General features: G+C 40.4%; 1 protein-coding gene across 8 annotated transcripts in view; it reads right to left on the bottom strand.

Moving 5' to 3' along the window:
• Positions 1-19,660, bottom strand: part of MTM1 (myotubularin 1) — a 145,857-nt gene extending 126,197 nt beyond the window's left edge. For 3 of the 8 annotated variants that reach the window (XM_071220269.1, XM_071220270.1, XM_071220271.1), the window contains exon 1: positions 9,919-9,941. In XM_071220269.1, coding sequence (XP_071076370.1) covers positions 9,919-9,932 — 14 coding nt within the window. In that variant the 5' untranslated portion in view covers positions 9,933-9,941. The other 5 variants (XM_024551090.4, XM_024551092.4, XM_045188179.3 and 2 more) reach the window with 3 other exon arrangements.
• Positions 19,661-19,955: the final 295 nt, after the last annotated feature.

Genomic DNA, 19,955 nt, shown 5'->3' with positions numbered 1-19,955 from the left:
GCAACATCTTCACTAATATGTCCCCTAAAGCAAGGGACATAAAGAAAGAACAAACAAATGTGACCTCATGAAATTAAAAGCTTCTAGCCAGAGACATTGAAGTTAAGAACAATCTAACAATAGCCAGATGGGAGTGGGGAGGGGATAGTGGGAAGAGGGGTTTTCAGGAACTACGATAAAGAACACATGGATAAAATCAAGGGGGAGGGTGGAGGTGGCGGAAGGAGGTGGGTTTGGCCGGGGTGGGATGGAGGGATGGGGAGAAAATGCAGACAACTGTAACTGAATAACAATAAAAGTTTAAAAAATAAAAATAAAAGCTTTACATGGTTAAAGAAAACAGCATTAAAATGGAAAGAGAACCAATCGTAAGTGAAAACAGATTTGCTAATGATACCTCAGACAAGGGTTTGATCTCCAAAATATAGAAAGAACTCACATGACTCCACTCCAGGAAGACAAAAAACACAATTAAAAAATGGGCAAAAGACTTGAACAGACACTTCTCCAAGGAGGACATACAGAGGCTCCAGAGACATATGAAAAGATGCTCAGCATCAGTAGGCATCAGAGAGATGCAAATTAAAACCACAATGAGATACCACTTCACACTGGTCAGAGTGGCCAACATAAACAAATCAAGAAACAACAAATGTTGGAGAGGATGCGGAGAAAAGGGAACCCTAGTACATTGTTGGTGGGAATGCAGACTGGTGCAGCCAATATGGAAAACAGCATGGAATTTCCTCAGAAAACAAAATATGGAACTGCCTGTTGACCCAGCAATTCCACTGTTGGGATTAATATATTTTTCAGATTATAAAACATAGCTAGGTTTTAGAGGAGGAAAATAGGGGAAAAAAACCCGCTCCACCACTGACCCCCCAAGCGAGCCAGGTTAGCCACGTTCGGACTGTAAGAAGCACCCCCATTTTCCTCCCGAATTTGGGGGGGAATGCATCTTATAGTCCAAAAAATATGGTATATCCTAAGAACCCTGAAACACCAATCCAAAAGAACCTATGCACCCCAATGTTCATAGCTGCACAATTTACAATAGCCAAGTGCTGGAAGCAACCTAGGTACCCATCAGTAAATGAGTGGATCAAAAAACTATGGTACATTTACACAATGGAATTCTACGCAGCAGAGAGAAAGAAGGAGCTCCTACCCGTTGTGACAGCATGGGTGGAACTGGAGAGCATTTTGCTAAGTGAAATCAGCCAGGCAGTGAGGGACAAATACCATATGATTTCACCTTTAACTGGAACATAATCAACAAAAGAAAAAAGAAGCAAAATGTAACCAGAGACACTGAAATTATGAACAATCTGACAGTAGCCAGAGGTGAGGTGGGAGGGGATAGTGGGTGGAAGGGTTTTCAGGAACTACTATAAAGGACACATAGACAAAACCAAGGGGGAGGGTGGAAGCAAGGGAAGGAGGGAGTTTCGCTGGGGTGGGGGGGAGTGGTGGGGAGAAAATGTAGACAATTGTAATTGAACAACAATAAAATAATTAATTGAATAAAAAGGTTAAATAAGGCCATTAGTGTAGGCTCTCATCCAATATGATTGATGCTCTTCCTAGAAGATGAAACTTGAACCCAGACATATACAGAGGGAATACCATGTGAAGACACAGAGAGAAAACAACCATCTATAATCAAGAGAGAGGCCCTCAGGAGAAATCAACCCTACTGAATCACGATCTTGGACTTCTAGGCTCCACAATTGTGGGAAAATAAATTTCTGTTGTTTAAGTAAAAGAAAAAAATTGTAGAACAAATCTTTGGCTAATCAAGTCATGATGGCTCTTGGCAGCAGAATGGCAGGCAGCATTAACTTATGCCCCTCCAAAGCAATTTGTACCAGAAAGTACTTGAATACTACTGTCCTACTTTCCAAGAAACAGACATTTTAAATTAAAGTACAAAAACCTCTTCCATCATGTCCTTCTTCCAGACTAAGAAACTGTTCCACTGCCTGTTGAATATGAAAAACAGGATTCCACAAAATACCTGCAGCAGGCATAACTATAAACACTTTCAAACATATGAGGGCGATTTTTACCCTAGTGTAAAAACCTAAAGGCAGAACTAGAAAATAATTTTGACTTCCACCTCACAGGGCCTTTGCAAGCAAAATCTAAAATCTAGTTGCCATGGTCACCTGATTTGAGATCAATGAGCCTCGATCGGTGGTTTTTCTGAACTCTCCATGTACAGTGACAAAAAGTATGCATGTCTTCTCTTTGGAGTTTACCCAGTATGCTTTCTTACTCTGTGTTGGCATGTAAATGAAATTTATGCATGGTCTTTCTGTGCAGGGTCCCTTCAAAGCTGTAGGAAACTACCCAGTCAGAAAACCAACTTCTAAAGCCTACCAGTGAATGAAAAGTTATGCATAAGCAGACTCTAAGTGCAGAATTCCAAATACTTCTAAGGAAGCTCTCTTTACTTGAATGTCTGTTTTGGAAAAAAAAAAAAAAAAAAAAGCCAAGTACTTAGGGCAGCCCCAATGTTTCCTTTGTTATAAAGCAAATTTCTGTAAATCTCCCTTTGCTAACCTGAAATGAAAATCAGATATTATCAACGTAAACACAATTTCAAAAAATAATCAATATAATGCCTAATTCCAGTCTAAATGAGAAATAAAAGGACAATGAATTATAATAAAATAACATATTTTTAATACATTACACTAAAAACACACCCTCCCCTCATTTCCAATATGGCCTCTGTGGGGAGCGTCACCTCTCCCACATGAGAACCAACAGCAGAGAGTTTTCTGTTCTGTACCTGTAAACACAGGATTTACTAAATCAAGTTATTCTCACTTTTACATTAAAGTTGCTCTAACTGTAGGACACCTAGAAGGCAAGAAAATGAAAAAGATGCCTTGAGATGTCCTCAACCAAACCACTCAGCACAGAGAAATATTCACATTGTGAGACTGGTGCGCTATCAATTCTATTTCTACATTTGCCCAACCCACATGAAAAGAAATGATCTGCAAAACTAGAAATTTATTTCATTTCTATACATTTTCTTTTGAACGGGGGTTTGTAAACTTTTCCTGTAAAGGGACAGACAGTAAATATTTTAGGTTTGATTAGCCATGTAGACTGTGTTGCAGTTACTGACCTCTGTTGTAGCCTGAAAGCAGCCGCAGGCAGTGAGGAAATAACAGAGTTTGGCTGTAGTCCAGTTAAGACTTTTTTTAATAAAAAACAAGCTGTCACCTTCTGCCTTAAACTATTAAAATCGATTATTTCCAAGTGAACTTCCTTCAGCCAAAGCTAATAATAATGTCCTTTTAAACTAAAGCATAAGCTAACCTCACCACTCATAGGATGTATCTTGTGAAAATGTACTAGGACCAGCTGCAAAACTGTGCCATGTAGTTGAAAAAAGGACGGGATTCTGTAATCTATACCAGTTTGGTCTTCAGATACCACTTTTGTCACCTGATGAATATTACTAGTCATGCAACTCTGGACAAACTGCAGTTCCCTGAGAAATGAACATGATACCACCTACCTCATGGAGCTGTGATAAGGAACACGTAAAAGGCTGACACAGCCATTGACAAAACAGAGCACTCCAATACGTGTCCCTTCCTCCTACCGGAGATGTTTTGATAAGCTCTAAGTCATTCTTCAAACAAGCACTAATATACTTGACTGGATTCTTCATAAAATACACAATTCCTATCGCTGCCTAAACATTCTGCATACACATTTTCTAAGATGATGCATATAATCGTGTCAGGTCTCTGAACAGCAGTTTATCTTCAAAGCACGCCTACTTCCATTGAAAAAGTAAATGCTCGACTCCTAGCCCAGGGAAACTTCCCATGGGATCCCTAACATGGAGACCTCGTCTCACTACCTTTTATTCTAACTCAAGGATCTAGAAATACACTAGATGTTTCTTAAGAGTAAATCTAACTGTACTGATTCCCAAACAGTACCCCCCTGTCAAAGTAAGTTGCTTATTCCCCAAGTAGGCACATACAAAACATATGATTAGAGCTCAATTTATCTTCGCAATATCAAACCTCGGGGCTAAAGGGGTTTTGTTTTGATATTCTTCTTTGGAAATTATGAAATATTAAGTAGTATTTCATTTATAAGCCTACTCTTTGAGTCATTTTGAATAACATTTATTATTCATCTTGAAGATAACAATATACTTACTTTTACTTCTCTATATGTTGCAAAGACCTTTGGCTAAAAACAATATAGTTCAGATCCAGTGAAGAATGCATTTTGAATCATTTTTTCCAGCAGTGAGTGATGGATTCGAGCTGATCCAATCACCCTATTACTTGGTCCCCTACAAACAAATGGCATATCTTCAAGACAGCTGAATGGCTTTAGAGACATGAGCTATGGCTATGAAACAGAGTAACTTTAGAAATGCTTCATAACTTCAAACTGGTATGTTAAAGAAACTATTAAAAAGTCAACACCATCAGGTTAACCTTTTCAATGTAAAAAGGCTACCTAGTAATGATAATACATACATTTAAATGGATCTTTAAATTCTCCAATGGATTTTGTAACTGTCAGATACCTGAGTAAACAGTTTTAAAATAGTAACAAGATCAAGATCAAGTTCCCTATCCACCTGCCAATTCCCAAACTCATGAACCCGGCTGATCTGCTCATGACAGCAGGGTAGTTTAACTATTTTCCCCTACGAGAAACTGTTCCCAAAAAGTACACTTTAAATTTATAAGTAAAAAGTACCTAAAGCAAAAGTTAAATTGTTGATGGTAAGAGTAAACATGTAAAAAGTCATAGGTACGATAATAATGAAGATGCCAGTTCAAAGTATAACCAGAGACACTGAAGTTAAGAACAATCTAACAGCCAGAGGGGAGTGGGGAGGGGACAGTGGGGAGAGGGATTTACAGGAGCTACTATAAAGGACACATGGACAAAATCAAGGGGGAGGGTGGAGGTGGGGAGGGAGGGGGGTTTGGCTGGGGTGGGGTGGAGGGATGGGGAGAAAAGCCACACGACTGTAATTGAATAACAATAAAAAATTAAAAACAAAACAAAACAAAACAAAAAACCATCTCCTTACTTTCCAAGGACCTTTTCAGACTGGGCATTACTGACAAAGATTCCTCCAACTGGAATTAGTAGTGGAGGGGGAGGAAGAGAAAGGAACTAAAGACATGCACATACCTCACTTCTCTGTACATTGTATACATTTCTAATATTTCACTTCTCTATACTCTGTTTATCCATTGACATTTTGGGTCTATTAGATCCGAGCTTCCTAAGGGCAATGCCTGTTTTATGTTGTAGCACCAGCGCACAGGAGCTTGATCACTCAGTCAGTAAGTAAATGAATACAGTATCGCCCTCATGAACTTTCGTGACTTTGAAGACATCAGTCTTCAGCCATTAAAGGTGCTCTAGCCTCCCTCTCTTGGGCTGATTTTTGGTTTTATAACTCCTTTGCATCTCTGTATAACTTTTCCACATATGTAGTATATATTCCTAAATATTATGTTGGGTTTGAGCTTTTATATATAACTGAAATTGTTACACATCTTCTGCCCCTTGCTTTTCTCACACAGCATTGTTGTGCGAGCCATAAATGGACGTGTGGAGATGTGCTTCACTCATTTTCACTGCTGCATAGCAGTCCATTGTTCTATACTTTGTCATTCTCTTCTCAGAGGTCATTTGAACTGGTTCCAGGTTTCGCTATTACAAATGGTACTGTTACGAACAATCTTGTAAATGTCTCCTACTTCCAGCGCACATGTAAGAATTGCAATGGTTTTTTTTGTGCCAGATTTTCCAATACCTTTGTCTGCTCTTGCAGTAAATGTATGTATGTGTGTGTGTGTGTATTTAATCAAACTGTATTGAGAAGACAGCTAATGGGTGAAAATGAAGGCAAATCAACCATTTGAGATTAAATGAAAACTGAAAGCCGGCATTGTCAACACTCTAATTCAAGCAGCAAGGGGGGAAGAGGCAAAAGAATGGATGGGCAGTGTCTGAGCTTCCTGGGTCTACTCTAACAAAGTGCTACAAACTGCATAACTTACAACAGAAATTTCTTCTCTCTCAGTTCTGTAGGCTACATGCCTAAAATCAGAGTGTCGGCAGGGCCACATTCCCCTGCAAGGCTCAAGGGGAGAGTCCTTCTTGCCTCTTCCAACTTCTGGTGGTTGCAACCACAGCGTTTCAATCTTTGTGTCTGTCATCACACGACCTTTTTCTTTGTGCTTTTCTTTCCATGTCTCTACATGATGTTCTCCACTAAGGACACCAATCATATTTGATTAAGGGCCCACCCTACTCCAGTATGACCTTAACTAGTTATATCTACCATGACCCTACTTTCAAATACGGTCACATTCCAAGGTACGGGGGTCTAGGTCTATCAATATGTCTTTCTGGGGGAGACAATCAATTCATAACAAAGAGGTTAGCTATGGAAATTAACAATCTACAAAATGATCATGTGGTTACAGTCAGAACAATTTAGTTTGTCAATCCATCTATAAGCATTAACTAAACATCTATTAAGTTACCCAACACTGAATTGTAGCTTCTTGGAATAATTAAATTACATGAGACCAATCATTTCTGAAGACACTCCTCACTCAGCATATGTAATTGTTTAATCCTGTTTCCAAAGAGATAAAATATCAGTCAGTAAATATATATTGGGCAACTACTCTGGACGACATTGGGAAATTCTAAAAAAATGAGATCGGTCTTCAAGGAGCCATCAACTGAGTTAGGGAGATGAATAAATATAAGACAAGTTAAATAGTGATAAAAGACAATGAATAGGTGTACGTTAAAAAATAATAGAGACGACAACACAGGTGATATTATTCAATTAAGGCAAAATAGAACATCTGTTCATCAATGATTATGGCTGCCATTTACTAATCCTTTATTATGTGCCAGGCAGTGTTTTAAGCACAGATGAACACATTCAATGCCCCCAACAACCTCATAAGGCAACTACTATTACTATCTTCATATGAAAACACACAACCCCAAGGAACAAGAAGATTAAACAACATGTCCACTAAGAACTGTCAATGTTAGAATTCAAACCCAGTCAGACTGGCACTCTTACCCACCAACAGATCGTTGTTGCTCTAATTCTCTAACAGATATCAAATTAAAAATGACATTGTGCCTCCTGCTTACACAGCTGAATAAAAAAGACTTTTAAAAAATTCTATCTCTATGTAACAAAATCAGATGGTCACAACGAACTCTAGCGTTCATTTTAAAGATAAGTAAACAATTAATGACTCCCCCCCCCAAATTCATGTCTGTGAGGCACACAGTACATGCCTTTTGTTTGTCCACTGCAATATTACTTTGTATCATGGAAGAGTTTTTCCAAACTATATTTTAAAAGAAGGAAAAATTTATTACTAGCAGACAAAAATAGAATAAATACCCCACGATGCACAACTATGATAAAATGAGGCCATTGTTAAAATGCCCATCAGCATGTATGTAGCTAGATGAGTTATTCTTCAAAGTAGTCCCTTTAGATGGTGTGCACTTATTACAACAACACTATCAACATTCCAAGTATTCTTCCAATTCTTTTGAAACGGTCTTTAGAGTTTAAAGCCACATAAGATACCCTCTCGTGAATTTTACCGTCTCTCAATTTTAAACAAAAAACATGCTTCCCACAGCACGGGTGCCCGCTCTGTCTATTTAATAGATGGGCCTTAAAATGATTTTGGCCTAGAGCCCAAAACCAAGTCCTCACTCAAAGATTTGACACCACTGAGGATATTTTCTTAAAGTGCCATGATCTCTCTCTCTCTTTTTAAAGATTCTATTTATTTTATTGTTTAGAGAGGGGAGGGGAGAGAGAAAGAGAAGGAGAGAAACATCAATGTGTGGTTGCCTCTCGTGTGCCCCCTACTGGGGACCTGGTCTGCAATCCAGGCATGTGCCCTAGACTGGGAATCGAACTGATGACCCTTTGATTCGCAGGCTGGCATTCAACCACTGAGCCACACCAGCCAGGGCTAAAGTGCCACAATCTCTTAAGGCAATTCCAAAGAAAAGTTCCAAAAATGGGCTGGATAATTTTGATTTGGAGTTTCCTGTTCCTTCTCTTAATGTGCTAGAAGTAAAAAGCAGAAAGTGAGGTTTTGAAAATATTGCCTAAGGTCTCTCAATTGTTGAAAATGCTAAGCTTGATACATCTTAATTAGTCATAATTTATAAGACCAGGTTAACCTTCAAGGTTCAAAGAGAGCAGAAGCAGAGCTAGTAGCCTGCCCAACAGGCAGTTTGATATAGTAGTTAGAGGAGTGTCCAAAGGCAATTTCTAAAGACTGACTTCATTAGAAGCCTTGGAAATTCAGAAAGAGAAAGACTTGCAAGTGACCCAGAGCACAGACAATGTTTACCTTCCTGTGTGGGGCAGTTACCTATTATTCTAGCCATAAATACAAGTGGCAACTCATCCCTGCTATAGAAGAAAGTGAAATAACCAAATGAATGAACACACACACACACATATTTCTAGAACTTAGCACTGTTACCAGGGAGGAAGTTTTCAAAGATGTGGAAGTAATCATATAAAAGGCAGAAATGAAAAAGCAAGGAGATGAAGAGGAACCAAAACCAGTGTCAAAACAATGGCAAAGAAAGGGAAAATGAAGAAATTCCAGTACTGTAACAGTAACACATAGGAATCCAACACAGATCATTTCCACAGTTTTTGAAGGAGCAATATACTGCTCCATAAAAGAATAAAAAGAATTCCCAACAGGGCTATTCATGAGGTATATTGTCTTTCTGCAGATGGTATCTGAGACATTCATAATTCTACAAACATAATTCAACATTTAATCATGATAAAAATAAACTCTCAGCAAACTAGGAATAGTCAAGGGAACCTATGAAAAACCTATAGCTAACATCATACTTAATGGTGAGAGAGAGAATACTTTCCCCTAAGTGTTGGAACAATGTAACGAAGGTGCTCTTATTGCTCGCATTCAATACCTTTCAGAGACAAAAAAAGAAGGCATACCACATTGGAAGGAAGAAGTAAAAGTGTATTTGCAGATGGTATGATCATGTATGTAAAACAAAGCCTAAGAACCTTATAGAAAACTATAGAGTGAGTAAATTTAGTAAGGCTGCATGATACCCAAGTCAACATAAAGATTAATTGTATTAGTATTGTTAGTAATGAACAAGTGGGCACTAAAGTATGAAATATCATTTGTATAATATACAAATGAAATATTGAGGGATACATTTAACGAAATGTACATAAGATCCATACACTGAAAACTATAAAACACAGCTGAGAGAAATTAAAGAAGACCTAAGTACATGGAAATAATATATCAGGCTCAAGGATCAAAAAGCTCAATTTTGTTATGATGTCAATATTAGATGTAGATTCAATGCAATACCTATCAAATCCAAATGGGCTTTGTTGTAGAAATTGACAAGATGATTCTGAAATATATATAGACAAGCAAAGAACCAATAATAACCAACATAATCTTGAAAGAAAAACAAAAGAATAACACTGGGGTACTTCCACTATCCAATTTCCAGCCCCACTATATATGAGGCCTCCGTGATCAAGACACTGTGGTACCAGCATGAGGATAGTTATAAACATCAATGGAACACAACAGAGTCCAAACTCAGAGCCATCTTTTGGAGGTCCTAGCAATGGCCTATTGATTTTAAATCAAAGTACCAAGGTAATTCAATGGGAAAAGAACAGTCTTTTCCACAAATGATGCTGGAACTTGATCCTTACTTTACCCAATACACAAAAATAACTTGAAATGAAGCATAGAAGTGTTAATTAGTTTTATAATGTTGCACTGCAAACTCAGTAGCTAAATAGAACACATTAATTACCTCACAGTTTCCATGGGTCATGGGTCAAGAGTCCCAGCGTGGCTTAGCTGGATCTTCTGCTCAAGGTCTCATAACACTGTAAACTCAAGGGAAGGGAATTACACAGGGTGTGAGTACTAGGAGGTGAAAATCAGGGGGTAGGGGAAGGCTACCCTAGGGTCTGTCAGCCACAACAGAGCTAAACATAACAGCTAAAACTGTTAAAGTCCTACAGGGAGACATTGGAGAAAATCTTTGGGAACTTAGGTTAGGCAAAGATTTCTGAGAGCACAAAAAGCATAAGCCATAAATGGGGAAAAAAATGATAACCTGGATTTTATCACATTGAAAAACCTTTGCTCTTTCCATGGCACGGTTAAGAAAACAAAAGGATAAATCACAGTTTGGGAGAAAGTACTTGAAAATCACACATCTGATATGTGAAATCTTATATCCAATAATAAGACAGACAATCCAATTAGAAACAGGCAAAAGGTTTAAGCAGACACTTTATCAAAGATATACGAATGGCCAATACGCACATGAAGACACAGTCACCATCACTAGTTATTAGGAATAAGCATATCAAAACCACAATGTGCTACCATTACACAACCACTGGAATGACTGCAATTTAACAAGACAGATAATAACAAGTAACAGTGAGGACATGGCCCGCGCAGAACTCTCATACTTTACTTTGCCAGTGGGAATGCAAAATGCCACAGCCACTTTGGAAAATAGTCTGACAGTTTCTTGTAAAGTTAGATATACATTAAGTATATGGCTCAGCGATGCAACACTTAAGCATCTACACAAGACAAAAACACAAGTCCACATAAAGGCCTGTAAAAAACGTTCATAGCACTCTACTCATAATGGCCAAAAAATGGAATCAACTCAATGTTCATAGACATGGACAAATTAAGTTACAGCCCCGTCAGTATACCACTCAGCAACACCTGATACATGAGACAATGTGGATGAACACAAAATGCATTCTGCTAAGAAAAAGAAGAAAACCACAAGATACTATATAAACCTACCCTCAACACATTTCAAAGAACTATTCAGATCACATTCTTTGACCATAATGAAATTAAATTAGAAGTCAGATTTTAGCCCTGGCTGGTGTGGCTCAGTGGTTGAACGCCAGCCTGCGAACCAAAGAGTTGTCAATTCGATTCCCAATCAGGGCACATGCCTGGGTTGTTGGCCAGGTCCCCAGTAGGGGGCACGTAAGAGACAACCACACATTGATGTTTCTCTCTCCCTATGTCCCTCCCTTCCCCTCTGTCGAAAAATAAATAAAATCCTTTAGAAAAAGAAATCAGATCTTACAATACCTAGAAAATGTATTTGTAAATTTACAAACAGACTTCTAAGCAACTCACAGGTAAATGAAATAATCACAATGGAAATCAGAATATACTAGAAATAAATAAATAATAATAATAATAATAATAATAATATGTTTTGAAACATCCAAACAGCAGAGTAAATCTAAAGACAGAAAGAGAAAATGAAGAGTGATTTCCAGGGTATATTTTAAATGAAAAAAAAAAAAAAACAAAACAAGAAGCTGAATAGTGTATGTAGAATACTCTTTTGGTGTAAGAAAAGGAGGAAATGCAAATGTATCTGTGAGTGCGTACACACTTGATCAAATTTGCAAAAGAAGAAACATAGAAGAATGAACTAAAAACTGACCATATTGATTGGTGGTGGGGGGCAGTGGACAACATGCCTGACAGGGGAAAGGGGTGGAAGTAAAGCTTCTCAGAATATACCTTGATATAAATTTGACTTAAAATCATGAAATTTTGACTCACTAAAAATTAATCAAAATAACTTGAGAACATAATTATGCACATTCATTTCCACATAGTGACAAACCTCATACTGCATAACCACAACTGACAAATCCCTGGTAAAAGTAATCAAGAAAAAAGACAGAAGGCAAAAATAAATAATATTACTATTTAAGAATGAAAAGACAGACATAACTACAGACATGGCAGATATTAACTGGTAGTTTAAAATCTTCCCACACCAGGCCCAGGTGGCTCTAGGGGTATGTTCTTACTACAACATTAAAGTAACAGATAACTCCAAGCTTATACAAACTTCTAAGATATCAGGAAAAGGGAACCCCAGTACTCTCAACTCACTTTGCCGGGCCAGCAAAATGATACTGAGCTAGACAAGGACAGCACAGAAAAGGAAAACTAAAGTCAAATCTCACTCACAAATACAGATGTAAAAATGCTGAAGAAAATACTACCAATCAAATCCAGCAGTAAGAAACAACTGGGTTCAGGTGCAGCAGTGCAAAGCTGATTAATGTTGCAATGTTATATTAGAAAATCTCTTTTAATAGCTCATGCATTAACAGATTTAAAGAGGGGAGCGGAATGTATCTCCATAAAGGCAGAAAAGAAGGCTGATAAAATTCAACATTTATTTATGCAAAAAAAAAAATGTGCACCAGATGTGTGCCTACACAAAACCTAAGGTAAACATAATACTTTCTGGTGAAATATGGAAAATATTGCACCCTCTCAAATACAGATCCTGGGCCCCAACAGAATCAGAAACTCCAGCCTGCCTGCCAGTGAAGCTGTCATTTGAGCCATGCCCTCAGGTGATTCTGATGAGCTAGCAGCTCAAAGTCAAAGTGCACGTCAAAGCAGCACAAGGGCACCACCTGGGACCTAGCTGCGACTGAGAAGTGTTCTCCCACAGCGGAAGCCCCACGGAGTCTAAATCTGCATTTCAACCTGAAGTCCAAATGATTAGCAGGGCTATCAGGTTGGGGGACATGTGTGTTCCTATCAGAGTTACTCCCATGGAGCACACGAGAATCACTGAAGCACTTTTAAATGCAGACAGACTCGTAGGTAGAGAACAGGATGACAGCTAAGTATGGGTGAGGAGGGCAGGAGTTGGACAGATTGAGCAAAAAGGAAAAAGGACTCATGAACAGGGACAACAATGTGGTGATTGTGGGGGGAGGGAGTATAAGGGGACTAAATGGTAATAGAGAGAAAATAATAAAAAAATAAAATAAAATGCAGATGTCTCATCTCCCCCAGATCAAAAAGATCTGAAGGTCTGTGGGTGGGGCCTGGTCAGCAAGTTGTTAAAGCTCTCCAGGTGATGTTAAAAAGCAGCCAGCATGGCAAACCACCAGGTTTTCCAGCCCAAGGAAACTTACATTGAGGGACTCCAGAGCCCAGCTCTGAAGAGCCAGAGAAGAAGGAGTTCCTCAAGTTCTCTGAAGATGCCCCAACAAAGATGCCTGCATTTCACACATATATCAATGCTGACTTCTTAAACCAGCTTACCAAACTGAAACAGAAAATAACTCTCTGGTACTCAGTGGGGATGCTGTGAGGATTCAAATGAGATGTTATGTCATAGCACTGGGCAAAGGGTTTGACCCGGATAACACACACCATTAGTGTGAGGTCATACTGAGGCGGCAGTGGCCTTGCCGGTCAATCTGCTGACATCACCAGCAAATGAAGGTCAAAATGTATCTCTCCAAACAGGGCTGTCCAGCACTGGAGCCCCTAGGCCATATAAATCACATGAAATATGTGATGAACATATAAATTGTTCATGTAAATGAACATATGAAAGATGGCTAGTCCACACTGAAGGATGCAGTAAATATCAAGTACTCACCAGATTTCAACAGCTTAGTATAGAAAAAGGGGAAGGCATCATACTAATTCTTATACTGATTACATGTTGAAATGATATTGTGGATATACTGGGTTAAATCAAAATCTCCTATAAGAAATTGATTTCATCTAAGATTCTGCATTTCTCCCAAACTCCCCAGAGCTGAGAAGCACCAGGGGTATCAGGATATTCTTTATCAACAACGAAAAACTGTTTGGTGAAGTGAGGGGAACCTCTGGGAGAATGATCACATCAATTCAGAGTTGATAATAGCAAAGAAAGAGAATGGCCAGCAGGATTACACTCAGCATCAACTTTTAAAATCAGTTATGATGTCTTGCAACAAGGGCTACAAAGAGGTGAGGGCCAGCTCCAATTGCTTTCTATATGTGAGGGCGGTAAGGACTTGAACTTGCTCTCAGACCAGAACCACTGATGAGTGCAAGGTACAATTCTGGACTAGGAAGCTCAAAATGGAATCTTGACTAGGGTTTCTTATTTCCTGCCTGCCACATAACAAGGTCAAGGGCAGCACCCTTCTGTGGTCTCACTGAAACCAAGTGCAAGTCTTCCTTCTCAATGTGACCCACAAATAGTACTGACATGTCATGGCCGGGGGTCACTGCTGTGCAGGCACATTTCTTATTTCAGTAAAACAGCTCAAGCCAATTCCAGCCCTGTTGGAATGAGTCCTGACAGCACAGCCCCAGTTCCCTCATTCCCCACCTAAATCATCTTAGGGCCATGAAGGAATTTCAAGTTCAGACAAGGAAGGGCATTATAAGCACCACCACCTGATGCTACAAATCCCCTTCAGTGCCCACCTCTGCCTCCAGAGCTCCCACTAAGAGGAAAGCAGGACACCCTGATGTAACAGTCCCTTGCATTCTAAGAGTCACTGGGAAACAGTGTTTCCTTCTCACAAAAATCTCAAGGATGTGATAGCAACATATAACAATGACCAAAAACTAAAGAAAGGGCCTCACTGTGTCGTCAAGGTCTGCAGGCAAGGGAGTCCAAGCTGGAGGAGTTACAAGCAAGTTACTCTTCTTTTTATTTTCAGTTATTACCCTTCAACTTCCCTTAGCCCTTCCTTGGGGGTGGGGGAGGGGGGACGAACATAATTGCAAAGTGCTCATGACAATAGTCCAAAAACCCAGAAGCTGGGAAGAAAAGGGTGGGAAAGCAATGTGTGAGACCTCTCCCAGCACTGGACTCAAAGAACTTTCTTATTCATTTGCTAATTGACCATGGAAAGAAAGGCTAAGCATAAGCTCTTCGCTTCATGTTGCAATCATGGAATATAATCCCTAGACAGACAGCAGAATTTGTTGAAATGAACACATCCAAACAATTCTAAACTGTCCTCCCTGGCCCAGTTCAAGTTCAAGCATGTTTAGTAAATGTGTCCTGCATGAAGAGGGCCATGTTAGGCTTCACCTACCCAGAACAATGTCTCCAACCTCAGCCATCTTTCTTACAAGCTTAGAAGATGAAAAAAATTAATACTGAAATACACAAGTGTTCCATATCAAGACAAAGAGTTGAGGAACACAATACTAAACTAACATAGTAAGTACATGAAATTTCGAAGAGCTTATGGAGTCATTTCAAGATATTGAGAAATAAATTCAAGCAACAAAAACACTTGGCACCTGTCCTGTGCAAACAAGGAAAGCAGTGTGGACCTGGAGAGCAAATGAGTCCCTGGATTTCTTCTTGTCCAAACCCAACAGGGTGAGTATCCAATCTAGTGTGGGTGCAGGGACTCAGCAGAGCCTCAAGCTGCACTGACGAGCTAAGGTAAGGTATTTGAAAAAGGAAAGACTTCCTTTCTGAGACACTGCAGAAAAAGGCAGGCAATGTTCCATTACGGAGAGATGGCCTTGTGATTGTTGGTTATACAGTACTATCATTTTAGGAATAAAGAAAATAGAAGCTCAGAAGGTGTACCAATGGTTTCAGGTCCACTTGAGAGAGCCAATAAAACACTTGCATATCTGAATGCTGACAGGAGAGGGAGAGTGCGGCAGGGGCCACACCTACAGCTGTGGGGGAGATAATCCAAGAACAGGAAAGACACCACACTCTAACATCAGTTCTCCAAATAGCGAAGGCTTATGTAACAGAGGACTGCAATAACAATAATGCCACCTGTCTTCAAAGGGTGCTGTTGTACATTTGACTCTCTGAAGAGCTCTGGGAGTTTGGTGAGGCATGTTTGCTTAGATCTATCTTACAAATGAAAGCCACCAGCAGTGATATAAAATGACTTGTCCCTTGTTATAGATTTAGGGTACAGAACTGGGACTTGAACCTGACTTGTGGAATCGAAACTCAAGAAGATTTCTCTACCATGTCACACAGACACAAGGCTCTTTACCACTACTTGTTCCTGGGGTAGAAAGAGAAAGAAACTACTAGTACAGGACGCCAATTTTCTGAAGAAACGTTTGCCACATTCTTAAAGACAAAAAGATGAGATTGTCCTGGTGATGTGTGGAAAAATACATTGTAAACATTTAACATGAAAAACCATCCTCCAATACAGAATGACAACTGGATCTCACTTGACTTACTGCAACTGGGTCTCCTGTTACCCTATTGCTTTCAAAGCAGAGGAATTCAAAGGATTCCCTTGCTCTATTCTTATTTGTAATAACAAACAAAATATGGCGTCTAGTTATTTGAGTCTAAACAGTAAAGGTAGCACAGCCCTGCAAGCGCTGTGAACGCTGCTGCAACATTGCCTGAAATGAAAAGCTTGAGTTAATAATGTAGAGAAATGTCTAGAAAATCAGGCTTATTAGATTTCCAAATGTTTATTAAAACATGTCTGGAACCATTTTTTTTTTTCTTTAAAAGAACAGAATGGAGTCCCATGTAGTTCAAGTCAAAAGAAGGGAGTTCCTTGTAGTTCAACTTTTGTTTAGAGACTACTATGTGCAAGATGCTATTATAAACACTTAACACAGATTAACAGAGGTTATCACTCAGTCCTGCCAACACCCCTTGAGGAAGATACTACTGTGATTTTCATTTTACAGGTAAGGAAATTGAGGCACAGAAGTAATTCGCCTAAATTCACACAGGTAATATTAGAGCCTGGATTCAAATCCCGAGTCAATAACTTAGCCCGTGTCCCCCCATCTGCCAGAAAGGAATAATGAACTGAGAAACTAGAAAGTTAAAAAAAAAAAAAAAAAGCAGAACTTCAAAGAGGTCAGAAACAGGGGAGTTACTAAGGAATAATGAAAACAACCTCTTATTCTCTTATAAATTTTTTTTAAATCTTTAGAAATAACAACAAACTCTAGCCATTGAAATCCTTTGGCCACCAGTTCAAAATGTCACCTACTAAGCCTCGAAGAGGCTCTGCTTTTCTCCTTATTTTGGAGCACTCAGTAATAGCAAGAACCACATGTTCTTTCAGTGGTTTTTAAAGTAACTACATTTTGTTAATCCTCCTTTCATTTTGGAACAAAGAATACTGGAGTACATTATGTAACTTAAATCATTTTTCAGAACTTGTACAAATGAAAACATTTGCTTTGAGGCCACTGAACATACAGAATATGAGAGAACTGAGCAGATAAACTTTTATAGTAAGCTATCGTTAACGCCAGTTTATTGGCACTCTTGTTCTTAAGAAGTCGAGTGCTTCTTCACTGTAGAGCTAGAGGCACACCTTGTTTTGTTGTGTTTCACTTTATCATGCCTCACAGATGTGTTTTCTTTTATTTTTTTCACAAAATGAAGGCAAGATTCTCCTCCACCAGCAAAAAGACGACTCATTTTACTGTGACACTCATTTTACTCTAGTGCTCTGAAACTGAACCTGCAACTTCTCCGAAGCATGGCTGTAATTTCAAAATGAACTTATGTCTTTACAAATCACACAACACGAAGGTTGACAAGCATGGCAGATAGTAGGTTCCCAGTACAAACCGGTGTGCAGGAAGAGAAATCATTGTGTAAGGTAGCCTGAGGCCAGCAGACACCAGCATGAAATCAACAACCAACACTGACCTCAGCAGAGCCTTAGACTGAGGTAACTGCTGAGACAGCAAAGGACTTGAAGACCATCTCTCTAGATGTTTGAAACCTCTTACTGTTTGTATGTAAGGGGAAAGAAATGAAACTAAAAATGAGGCTGTGATGAACTTACCATCAAAAAGGCAATGGCTGGAGAAATGATGGACTCCACAGAATCTCTTTGATTCAGACAGATTTACTTTTCGATTTATTTGCTATAATGGAGCAGCAGTTGAAAGTCTAAAACTAGCAATTCCATGTAATGCCCAAGCCACTCTCATTCATGCCAGCCTGTTTTATTGTCATCATAGAGTTCTAGAGCTCTATTTTTCTTCATATTGCTCATCTCCACTAGAAAAAACAGCTTTCTTTTATTGTCTGCTTCCCCACACATTAGCTCTGTAAGGCAGAGACCTCATCAGTGGTGCTGTCTGCTGTCCTCCCAGTGTGTAGCACACTGTGAGGACACCATGGGCCTTCTGGTTGAATGAAACAATTGACAACTTGATTAATATGTTAGAACTTTAAGGTAAGGAGACCAATCGTTTGATAACCGTATTAGAATCTCAAAGCCCCAGTGAGTGTCCTCCGCATTCTACTGCCTCAGGAGGCTGCTATATACCCTGGCAGCGCCAATGGTTTGAATCTTTTCTAGGGCGTGGAATCTCTTAAGGGTAGGTTTGGTTTTGTGAAATAGCCAAGACATTCAGAGTCAAATCTGATGAATAAGTGATCTTGCTCAAAATATATGTTGAATGAAAACAAAATGTGTCTATAAATTAACAAGCTTCATTGTCTTATTTGGCCGGTAAACTGGTTTGAAAGGAAATTCAAAACGGTTTGAACTATGGCAAAATCGCTGGCTCAGTCCCAAGACTCTAAGGTGGATACTTTACAAAGAACCAAAACTGAGCTGTCATTTTTTTTTAATCTACCCAGGCTAGACAACCACCAAGATATTCCCTGACCTGACTTATGATACTGCTTTGCCATTAGGTTGCCCGGCAGCCTGTGTCACATTAGTTACCCTCTCTGGGCCTCAGTTTCCCCATCTAGGAAATAAATGAACTATATGAACTTCCAGGTCCCAGTCAATTCTAATATGCCACGATTCCATTCTTGCGAAGGTTTAGTATGTCTTTTCCAAAACCAGTTACGATCCACTTCGCCTCACACTTTATATTCGTACAAAAAGCTTAAGAGTATAATTTCTGCAGGAGAATCACTTCTATGCTTAGGCAAAACTAAAATTAGTTTTCACTTCCTGACCGCAGCAAAAGACAGTTAAGGGAGGGAACCCAGCAAAGGGCTCTTGCTCGTGCCTGTGCACACTTCAGACTGCGTATCAGGGAACTAACCTTTCCCTTTCAGATCTTCGTTCAACTGTTGCAAAAACAAACAAGCCTCCTGTTTGTGACACAGAAACAAAGATTGGCCAAGAACACAGATCCAGTTTTCAAGGCCAATGACCGCCTGTGGCCGCTCTGCAGAACCCACGGGGGCGAGCACCCACCCCGCTCAGAGAGCCTCGGCGAGGACTAGCCGAGGCAAGTCGCCAGGGAGACAGGGTGGCCGCCCAGCCCACTTGCCGCCCAGGACCGGGATGTAAAGTACAGATTGGGACCACAACGCCCCCACACCACCCCGGCCCGCCAGCCCCGTTCCCAACCCGACCTTCGCCCGCCGCGGGCTTGGGACCTTGGACTGGGAGAATCTGGAAGCCGGAGACACTTGCCTACTGCTCTCTGGCCTCAGATCTGGCAGGGGGGTACAGCGAAGGAGTTGGGGTGAACCCACTCACCCTTCTGGTGTTGTGATGCCCCGCGGGACGCGCCGACCTGGGAAGTCCCAACTTCTTCCTGCCTGCCCCCCAACGCTCCCACACAACGAGTTCCCGCAACGCCCGGCTCGGAGACAAGTCGCAGCAACAGCTCACCCACCTTAGGATTCGGGCGCCACCGCTGTTGCCAGGCTGCTCAGGTCCCGGGCCCAGCTCCGCCCCCTCCAGGGCCCTCCCCCTGCTGCCTTCCGGCCTTTCGCCAACGCCCTCTGCCCTCCTCCTCGCGCCAGTTGGCGGTGGTGTATCACGTGACAGGGGCCAAGGCAGGCGGGCGGCTCCAGGGGGCCTAGGGTGCCGCTCCCAGGGGTGGGGCTCTTCAGCCAGGTGGCTGCCGGGAAACCCTCGTTGAAGGGTCCGGAGCGACGCGGCCACCGGGACTTGTAGTTTTAAATACGGTGCAAGGAATGGGCAGGGCCAAGATGCTAGAGCCCACCCAAGGAGTAGGTGCCAAGCAGAGACTTCTGGGAAGCGTAGTCCCAGGACTCTTCTATGT

The sequence above is a fragment of the Desmodus rotundus genome, chromosome X (assembly GCF_022682495.2).
Source record: "Desmodus rotundus isolate HL8 chromosome X, HLdesRot8A.1, whole genome shotgun sequence".
NCBI lineage: Eukaryota > Metazoa > Chordata > Mammalia > Chiroptera > Phyllostomidae > Desmodus > Desmodus rotundus.
Note: the sequence above shows the minus strand (reverse complement) of the source record. Positions and strands in the feature narration are given on the sequence as shown.